Source organism: Megalobrama amblycephala, linkage group LG14, assembly GCF_018812025.1.
Source record: "Megalobrama amblycephala isolate DHTTF-2021 linkage group LG14, ASM1881202v1, whole genome shotgun sequence".
Lineage (NCBI taxonomy): Eukaryota > Metazoa > Chordata > Actinopteri > Cypriniformes > Xenocyprididae > Megalobrama > Megalobrama amblycephala.
This window is the reverse complement of record NC_063057.1, coordinates 17056148-17066637: the sequence shown is the minus strand read 5'-3', so window position 1 is coordinate 17066637 and position 10490 is coordinate 17056148. Positions and strand designations below refer to the sequence as shown.

At 36.8% G+C, this 10490-nt stretch overlaps 1 protein-coding gene across 6 annotated transcripts in view; it reads left to right on the top strand.

Moving 5' to 3' along the window:
* Positions 1-10490, top strand: part of cacna2d1a (calcium channel, voltage-dependent, alpha 2/delta subunit 1a) — a 93916-nt gene that overhangs the window by 62874 nt on the left and 20552 nt on the right. For 4 of the 6 annotated variants that reach the window (XM_048157069.1, XM_048157070.1, XM_048157067.1 and 1 more), the window contains exons 10-23: positions 2097-2196; positions 2845-3003; positions 3516-3620; positions 4242-4320; positions 4872-4921; positions 5006-5095; positions 5177-5248; positions 5360-5440; positions 5993-6067; positions 6520-6591; positions 7598-7669; positions 7924-7985; positions 9248-9324; positions 9855-9878. In XM_048157069.1, coding sequence (XP_048013026.1) covers positions 2097-2196; positions 2845-3003; positions 3516-3620; positions 4242-4320; positions 4872-4921; positions 5006-5095; positions 5177-5248; positions 5360-5440; positions 5993-6067; positions 6520-6591; positions 7598-7669; positions 7924-7985; positions 9248-9324; positions 9855-9878 — 1118 coding nt within the window. The remainder of the gene's footprint in view (positions 1-2096; positions 2197-2844; positions 3004-3515; positions 3621-4241; positions 4321-4871; positions 4922-5005; positions 5096-5176; positions 5249-5359; positions 5441-5992; positions 6068-6519; positions 6592-7597; positions 7670-7923; positions 7986-9247; positions 9325-9854; positions 9879-10490) is intronic. The other 2 variants (XM_048157071.1, XM_048157068.1) reach the window with 1 other exon arrangement.

Here is a 10490-nt window from a genome sequence, read left to right as displayed (position 1 = left end):
AAAAGAAAATTTTCATAGTGACTAGGTAACACTTGAGTAATTAATGATGCATTTTATGACTATATTCAGAGTAAAAATATTTTATTTAACAGAAGTCGCCTACATCGAACGGCCAGTTTGGACTACATCCCTCTACTTCCTTCTTTAATGATGTCACTAAAACAGTTTTTTGACTAACCTCCGCCCACAGGAATACACAAGAGTTGCATTTGTAGAGTGTGTTTGTCGCCATGTCGTTGAAACGCTGTTATTTTCATCCCGCAGTCCAATCACCGGGTCTGATTCTGGCTCAAATTGATAGGGTAAAATTAAAGACATGTTTACAATAACACTGAGCGCATGCATCTCCACGTTATGGTAAGAGGCGTGACCTTTCCGGGCAAGGTGCTGTCGAATCACAACACAGGAACCGCTGGTACAATCAGAACTCGTTACGTATTTCTGAAGGAGGGACTTCATAGAACAAGGAAGTCATCAGCCCGTTTTTATGACAGTGGAAACAGCGGTATACAGATAAGTAAATTATGTGAAAAATACTGTGTTTTTTTTTACACGCGAAACATGAACACATGTTATATTGCACACTATAAACACAATCAAAGCTTCAAAAAAACCACGAAAAACGGGACCTTTAAGCTTGTTTCTATATTAGTTAATAGTAGTAGCTGAAGTGTTAATGTAATACTACTCATTAGTCCTGCATTACTTACTGCATAGTTACTTATTATTGACAGACCATTATTCTAGAGTGTTACCCATTATTGTTCATACTTAATAGTTTGTCCCCATTTGTAAAACTAGTTTCACAATGTAGGAAAGCAAACACTTACTTAGAAATAAAAATGCTGCAGAGGAGCACTTATTGGCTTATTAGCCATTTCCACATCCTAGTATATATTTTTAATATTTATTAAAATAATAAAAAAAGTTAATATTATCTGCATCTCAACTCAAGTGATGAGTGATTTCAAAACACTGCTTTATGAAGCTTCGCAGCTTTCCCAATCTTTTGTTTCGAATCAGTGGTTCGGAGCGTGTATCAAACTGCCAAAGTCACGTGATTTCAGTAAATGAGGCTTCATTACGTCATAAGTGTTTTGAAACGTTTTGAAATTTCAATGTTTCACCACTGGGGGCGATGATTTCTGTGAAACCATGAAAACATGCTGTAAATATTGGCGCAAATTTTGAGAAAAGCCGCCACAAATTCAGTCATTTTAGGCCGCAAAAATCAGAAAAAAATCCTGCAAAATCCATGGAAGGGCTGATTAGTGTAGATCAGCTTTAGCCAATCAGTGTAGTTTAGCTTAATGACTAAACACTGAAGCCCACACTCCTCCCTTCGGAATCACAGAGTGATTATTAACCCATAAAAACCTGATCCAGCATGTCAGTTCTGGAGCCGTTAAAAAAATAAATGTGCTTTAGTCTTCTCTGTAAGTGTGTTTTTGGTTGTATTTTTTACTTTTGTAAAAAAATATGACTTTTGTTGTTGTTGTTCAGGCTAGTCTTTTTTTTGTCCTTTGTTCTCTAAGTCTTGTTTTCTGTAAGCTCTCTTTTGTATTTTTGAGTTTGTTGTATTCTTTTCAGCAAAATCAAAGAACATCACTTCTAACTGTCTACACTCTAAGGCGTGATCTCCGCTCCTCCGATTCTGGTCTTTTAGTTGTTCCTCCTACTCGTTTACACTCTATGGGTGACCTGGCCTTTTCTTCTTGTGCACCAAATCTTTGGAATTCTCTTCCCATTGAGATCAAACAGGCAGAATCATTTAGAGTTTTTAAATCTGCCCTTAAAACCCATTTTTTTCAGGATAGCTTTTATGTGATTTCTTTGTGTTATATGTATGATCAATTCATTTTTAAGCTTGTAAAGCGCTTTGAGATGTAACTTTTAAAGGCGTTATATTAAATAAAGATTATTATTAATATTATTATATAACTGTGATGTGCTTCTCTGTAGAAGTGCAAGTGTGTTGAGCCTGACATTCAAGTCAAATAAAATGACTGAAAACGTGAATAAATCTAATATTTTGTAGTGAGTGTAGTAATTATATAGTAATAAACATGTTGTAACTATGCTGCGCTTCTCTGTAGGAGTGGAAGTGTGTCGGGCCTGACGTTGAAGCTCATTCGCACTTCTGTCAGTGAGATGCTGGAAACCCTCTCTGATGATGATTACGTCAACATTGTCTCTGTGAGTATACAGGAGATAAGTGTGTTGGTGAGTGCCTGTTTGAATGATGAACTCAAAAATCTGGATTCCTGCTGAGTAGGAATAGAAAATTGGAAGGGAAACAAAGGCACTGAGCCTCCAAGCATCCATAACGTCATAGTTAGTTTTTTTGCGGTTTCAGTTAGGCACCGCTGAGGCGGCAGGCCAAAGAATTATTGATGTTTCCCATCATGCTCTGCTTCAGACGCTGTGCAATTTATTTATGAAATGCATCGTTTATTTCATTATGTTTGTGAGACCACTGACAGGAATAAAAATCACAAACTCTGTATTCTGCTTTCAAGTAAGTGAGTTGTTTTGTATACTTTCAATTAACTTTCTTCCTCTATTCCTTTAATAGCTTTGCGCTTGTGTTTTATGGCCTGACTCCAGCTGTGTGACGTTAGCTTGACGTTAATGAAATTAGGCAACAGTGCTCTAAGTGTATTGCTGGCACTGAGCCATGGGACTTGTATAGTGGAACCGAACAAAGCCTTGAATCTGAATGATGTAAAATGATTTCATAACTGTCCTTGCATTTGTGCGAGTGAGATGTACTGTAACTCACAATTTTCATAGATTTTTACTGATAACTAACCAACTAAGAACAATGCTTTTCTATGATTTCAGTTCAACAATTCGGCCAAGTCGGTCGCCTGCTTTGAAAACCTGGTTCAAGCGAACGTCCGCAATAAGAAGATTCTGAAGGAGGCAGTACAGAAGATCACAGCGAACGGCACCACTGACTATAAAATCGGCTTCAAGGAGGCTTTTCACCAGCTCTCCTCAGTAAGAATAGATAATGGCACTTAAATAAGTAAACAAGAGAGAAGAAACATTGTGGGGCCAAAATATTACTCCTCAGAACTAACAAATGTTTATTCACAACATATAGCCTACTTTTTTGTCAATCAGATACGAAACTCTCCCTTTGTGGTTGAGTTTTTTTTTTTTATATATATATATACAGATATGTGTGACCCATATGTTTTGTATTATGTGTATTGAGATATACAAAGATTGTGGTTTTGTGCATTACAGAACTTCCTACCAGATAACAAGTTTAATGTTAAGACAATTTTTACTTTACTGCGCCATCTTGTGGCCTGTACTGGTTATAATCAACAAAACTCCACTAATAACATTTTCAGAGCATTTCAGATTTTGACAGCAGCAAATTTTATGAAAAGTAACAGTGAATATTAGAGGCATCACGGTGGTTTATTGGGTCTCATTTTTCTTGGACTCTTATTGTAAGGCCAGAATCTTACAGAATGCAATATGATTTGTTCCTTTCATAGATGAATGTTTCAAGAGCAAACTGTAATAAGATCATCATGCTATTCACTGACGGAGGGGAGGACAGAGCTTCAGAGATCTTTGAAGAGTACAACCATGAAAAGAAGGTGAGGAACCACATACACACACACGCACACACACACACACACACACACACACACACACAGGTGTTTTGCTATCTTAGTGAGGACATTACATAGGCGTAATGGTTTTACACTGTATAAACTGTATATTCTATCCCCCTACACTACCCCTACTCCTAAAACTACCCATCACAGAAAACGTACATTTTTAATAAAACATTTAGTATTTTTTAAAGCTATTTTTGAAATATGAGGACGCATGAAATATCCTCATAAAACATGTTTACGTCGTAATACCAGTGTAATAACCATGTCATTATATACAAATTTGTGGGCTAGATTTAGGGGTAGGGTTAGTGTAAGGGGACAGAATATACAATTTAAAGTATAGAACAGCAGAGTATAAAAACCATTATGTCTATGGAGAGTTCCCACATGAATAGTAAACTAGACGCACGTGTGTGTGTGTCTATACTATTTAATATATCATATTTAATTATATATTTTTAGACATCAATATATACTTAGATGTCCCAAATGAAGGTTTTGTTAATATATCCTCAAAGTACAGCTAATATGTACACGCATACACCTACTTTTCCACTATAATCATGTCAATATCCATTTGTTTCTCTCTTTTCTCAGGTTCGAATCTTCACCTTTTCTGTGGGCCAGCATAACTATGATAAGACACCAATTCAATGGATGGCTTGCAATAACAAAGGTAAAACACACTGAAATGTAATGATTTAGGGACACTTTTGTTTTGCATATATTCTGTATGCAGTACTGTGCAAAATTCTTAGTTAGTTTAGTAGGTTTTTTTAAGCCAGTTATTTATATATTTTGCCGTAGTGTGTCAGCAGGAAATGTCAGTTTACATTTCCAAAAATTCATTTTGCCATTAATTGTAATAATCCAGTGAGATTTTTGTATGCATAGGGAGTCTGACAACTTTGCAGGTAGGTTTCTTCAAGCATTTGGAGATGTTGCCGCAGTTCTTCTGGATTTAGTCTGTCTTAGTTTTTTCTGTTTCTTCATGTAATCCCAGATGGACTCAATGATGGTGAGATCAGATCTCCGTGTGGAGCATACCGGCTGTTGTTAGACTCCCTGTGTATACAAATATCTCACTGTATTTCCTACTGACACACTACAGCAAAAAACATAAATAACTGGCTTATAACCTTTTTTTGTGTGTGAAAATACTAACATGCCCAAGACTTTCACAAACTACTGTATAATCATGTTTTAAGATGTTAAGTTTTCCTGCAGGTTATTATTATGAGATTCCATCCATTGGAGCCATAAGGATCAACACCCAGGTATATGACAATAACACTTTAGTGCATAAACGTGACTGCTCTCCAGCATCATATATAAATGTAACCAGACTTTCTTACTTACAGGAGTACTTAGATGTGTTGGGCAGACCCATGGTGAAAGCAGCCAAGAAAGCACAAAATGTGCAGTGGACCAACGTTTACGTGGATGCCCTGGTACTTCAACTCTTATATATCAGTATATTTGTTAAATTAGACCGATTCAAAAGCACTAAATTGCTGTTGGTTGTGTTGCAGGAACTGGGCCTTGTGATTACAGGCACTTTGCCAGTATTCAACAAAACCAAGAACAGTGGAGACAAGTCTAAGGTACTATTTTGTGGCACATTTGTGTTTGCAGTTAAGTCATGTTTGTCTTATGAATCAGATGAGCTGATGTGGAACCAGATCTGTTTTCTAAATCCCTGTTATCAATTGCAGAACCAGAGCCAGTTGATTCTGGGGGTGATGGCCGTAGACGTGTCTCTGGACGACATCAAGAGACTGACTCCACATTACACTGTAAGGCGTGAGAGAGCGTGTGGGCGCAATCTGCACTTCTTTATTTACGACCGATGGTTTGCAACATCGAAGAACTTGCACAACCATTGCATTGAACTGTAGCAACTGGGTCAAGTTCAGTGCTGTTGCATTCCTTTTTTTTATTTGTTTTTAATGCCAAATAAATTTAAATAGGTCATATCGTGTTAAATCATTTTCCCAACTCTTTTGAAAAAAAGATAAATCTTAAATATAGACATACTTATTCAATGAAAGCAAGGAAATCTGACCTTTTGTGCCTGATTTTGGCCTTTTTTTGAGTTCACATGGTTAATGTCCTAAATATACTTATTTGATTCATTTTTTATGTAATAAAGTTTCATTTTTTTAATAAGAAATAAATGTTCATGTTTTTAAAATGATTAGAATTAAACTAAAATAGCTAAAATACAATAATATATAATAATGTACAATAATAACAAATGTAATTTTGCTGTCTTAAAGGTGCAATAACAAAAACAGCCTATCATATGTTACAGAATCTTCATCACTCTTGTCATTTTTTCTATAAAGCTCGGGCCAAATGGATATTACTTCGCCATTGATCCCAACGGCTATGTGCTACTTCATCCCAACCTTCAGCCAAAGGTACAGTTCTCACTCATATTTCTTTCTCTCTTCTTAGACATAGCTGCTCATAACCGTGCGTTGGTCAGTTGTGCATGGCTGAAGAACCTTCACTACAGGTTATGATGAAATAATGCAGGCCACCCAAATCCGCAGAGGTCATCTGTCCTTTGTAATGAATATCATTTGTTCAATCCAAACACAATTGTTCTGTTTAGTTCACAGATGAAACGACAAAGAGAGCATTTATTCAAAACACGTGCATGACAATTAGTAAATGTTTAGTCAGTGATCCATGGGATTAGTGAACACTTTGTATGGAACAAAGTAGGAATGTTGAGAAACGGCTCCTCATTAGGCACTTCTTCGAGGAAAAAGTGACTCATTCGTAAATATTTTTACACACAAATATGGTGTGTTGACCAGTATTGATTTATGGTATTGCTTTGAAAGTTGTTGTTGTTTGTCTGCAGGATCTCAAGTCTCAGGAACCCGTGACGTTGGACTTCCTGGATGCAGAACTAGAGGATGAAATGAAAGTAAAGGTGAGAGCAAACATGTATGACGTTCATTCTTCTGCACGACAGAAAAGATTAGATTTTTTATCCGTACAATGAAGGTCAGTGGACCCAGTTGAACTTGACCCTTCGCCAGGAGTTTGATTGACAGGCAGTCTTACCAATCATATCACCGAATCTGCCATTTTGTCCGACAAAGCAGTCAGGGAAGTTAGTAGATTAACGTAGGTGGACTTGAACTTGAATATGGTGTATACTGATGTCTTTCCACGATTGAAACAACATTCCTTATGATGTTCATTCATGTTTATTTGATGCTATAAATGAACTAGTAGAGAGATTATCGGTTCATGAGCCGCTTAGGCGCTACAGCGATCTGTCACTATTTCTTTAAAAATGACAAAATTTGAAATTTGAGACTTTTTCATATCAAAAGTAACCTACTCTGTCTTGTCTGACGATGCGTTGTCAGTGTCCTCTTTGCTCCGCGATGTATTTTTCACTGTGTGAGAACATGATGTATGGCGAGAGAGTGTTTGCGAACAATTGGATTGCATGAACAAAACATCAACAACAACCAAACAAACTCTGAACTTTTTTTCTCAGAATATGTTCTTGACAAGAGTAATTAACAGAATTTTCAGTCCCTTTAAGCTCAAAAAATCTGATATCAGCGTTCAGATTCAAAGCTGGTCTGATTTTGATTTTGTAACATCCCTTGTGCTCTGTCGTACAGCTGTTGAAGTCATAACAAAGTGATTATCGAAGCATCAACAAACAGCGAAGTTAATTCTCAGTCCTGTGTGATTTCATGTTGGATATAAAAAATATAATTTTCTCACTTCACAGCCCAAATGACTGATTTTCTCACTTGAGAGTTACTAACGGAACATTAGATTACAATAGTAAATGAAAGCAATGTCCCGTTTTAGTTGAAAGTAATACTCTGTGTCGGCTTTTGAAGATCCAGTGACGTATTTACAGCAATCGGCGACACACCTGTCTGTCTGTCTGACTTTCTGTCTGTCTGTAGATCAGAAGAAGCATGATAGATGGTCAGAAGGGTCAAAAGGAATTCCACACATTTATGAAGTCACAAGATAAGGTAATTGTGCATGCTTTAAACAAGCAGTGCTTCTCAGCTGGTTTTACTTTAGAACCCAGATTTGGGGTTCAGAAAAAATGTTTAAATATTTAAAATGGCCTTAAAATCAAACATTAAAATGTACTAATTGTCTTTTTATTAGTTTCTAAGTATCTCAGGTGATAATTAACAGCACAAAACACATTGTGGTTGATAAAAACGGAGATGAATAGTTCACTGAACCATTAACTGTGGTTGTTTTATTCTCATTGCAGCGTTACATAGACAGGGGCTTCAGAACCTACACTTGGGCTCCAGTCAGCAAGACAGACTACAGGTCTGACAATCTGTTTTAATCTTTGTTACATGTTGAGTTGTGTTTGTTTCTGTGGGGTAAAAGTGAACATATGAATGTTTCTTATAATTGCCACTAGAGGGCACTGTTCAAAGTCACAATGAACTGTATTCAACAGACATTATACTCCCATAAGTAATTTGTGCATAGAATGAGGGTGAAATCTCCTACATTTAAATTTGAATCTATAAATTGCAACCTGCATGGGCTAAAAGCTACAAAACACCAATTTTGATTTTTACAGGATGTTAAAGGATTAGTTCACTTCAGAATTAAAATTTCCTGATAATTTACTCACCCCCCATGTCATCCAAGATGTTTATGTCTTTCTTTCTTCAGTCGAAAAGAAATTAAGGTTTTTGAGGAAAACATTCCAGGATTTTTGTCCATATAGTGGACTTCACTGGGGTACAACAGGTTGAAGGTCCATATTGGAGTTTCAATGCAGTTTCAAAGGGCTCTACACGATCCCAGACGAGGAATAAGGGTCTTATCTAGCAAAACGATTGGTCTTTTTGTAAAAAAATGAATACAAAATTTATATACTTTTAACCACAAATGCTCATCTTGCACTGCTCTGCAATGCGCCACTAACGTTAACGTAAAGATCTTGCGTGACATAGGCAGAAGTACCAAGCAAGTGTTTACAAAGAGAACGTGCAAAGACTAAGTCAAACGGTTTTTGCAAAAAAAGGTAAAACAACGATGTCAGACAATTTTGAAGTTTGAAGGAAAGGAAAAAATGGAAAGGAAGAAAAAAAAGTTGTTCGCCCTATTGCAGTACTTTCGCCTACGTCACATGTGAACTTTCCAACATGATTACGTAATGCGTGCCGCATTGCAGAGCTAGTGCAAGACGAGCATTTGTGGTTAAGTATATACATTTTTATTTTTTATTTAGAAAATGGCCAATTGTTTCTCTAGATAAGGCCCTTATTTCTCGTCTGGGATCATGTAGAGCCATTTAAAGCTGCATTGAAACCGCAGTTTGGACCTTCCATCCGTTGTACCCTGTTGAAGTCCACTATAAGGAGAAAAATCCTGCAATGTTTTCCTCAAAAACCTTAATTTATTTTCGACTGAAGAAAGATAGGCATAAACATCTTGGATGACATGGGAGCGAGTAAATTATCAGGAAATTTTATTTCTGAAGTGAACTAATCCTTTAATTTCTCACTTCAAATAATGTCAGGAAGACTACTGCTTTTTCATTATCATTTATTTCTTGTGTCTTCTCTCTGTAGTCTTGCTTTAGTTCTACCCAATTACAGTGTGAGCTACATCAAGGCCACTATAGGAGATACCATCACTCAGGCCAAATGTAAGTACCCACCGGAGCATCACTCACCTTTATCAAACTCAGTAGAATCTCTCGGGCAAGCCATAGCGTGAGCTCCTGGTTTTTATCCAAAGAGCCCCCCACAGCTCAACTCTGTGCCCTCCGTCCATTTCACATCTCTTTTTTGACATCTCTCCCTCACCTCCTCTGGAGATGTAACAGCATGGTTCCTCAGTTGTGGTCTGTCTTCAAGAGCATTCGCCAGACGGGACGACGACCCCCTTAACTGCAAAAGCGTCTCACCCTGTGCATATTACACCCCGTTTTTTCTTCCAGATGCACCTCTGTGTGCGTGTTTACCCTCTCGTCCTCTCTCATGTGGCTTTTGGGAGAGGAAAGCCAATCTCAAATGCCCCTCCATTCAGGAGAGCCCTCACAGTTCCTGTACAATATTCTTATTCAAAGCTTCTGGTGTTGAATAAAATATTGTGAAATCCATCATGTTCCTTCCTTTATTTTGCCTTGTTTTTCTCTCCATCTCTCCTCCTCCTCCTTTCCCTGTCTGTCTATAGCTTGGAGACCCTCAGAAAATTCCGGCAAGTATTTTCCTTCTGTATTTCATTCTCACAGTGTCCAGTGATACTCTCTAGAGATCGGCTGGTATTGTTTTTTGTGAATATATCCAGGTTTAGATGGAATCGTCTTTCAGATTTTCTGATTTGTTCATTGTAAATAAAGACTTTAATCCAAATTTGACCCATTTTATTGATAGTATGCACTCTTTCAACTCATTCGGGCTATTATTTATTCAAAAATTACATGACAAAAATGCAGTTCACACACATACAATGACTACACATCATCTTTGATGAATTTGTTTTAAATTTTACATTAAATTTCTTTTTTAAAGTAAAAAAAAATATCAGGGTGATCCAGCTCTCCTAATATTATAATGAAAAAAAAAAACATTTTAAACAATTTGGCATATATATATATATAAAACTAGATTTTTAGATTTTTTTTTTCTTATCGGTCTATCTCTAATACTAACACCTGCTCTACACTTACAGTATCTAAATCACAGTCACCATAGAAAATAATGCATGAACACACATACTCTCACACTTCTGTGTCTGCTTTGCATGTGTAAATGTTTCCCAGCTCAGTTAAGCATTTTAGATTTGTTCTCTCTTTGCAACTTCACTGTG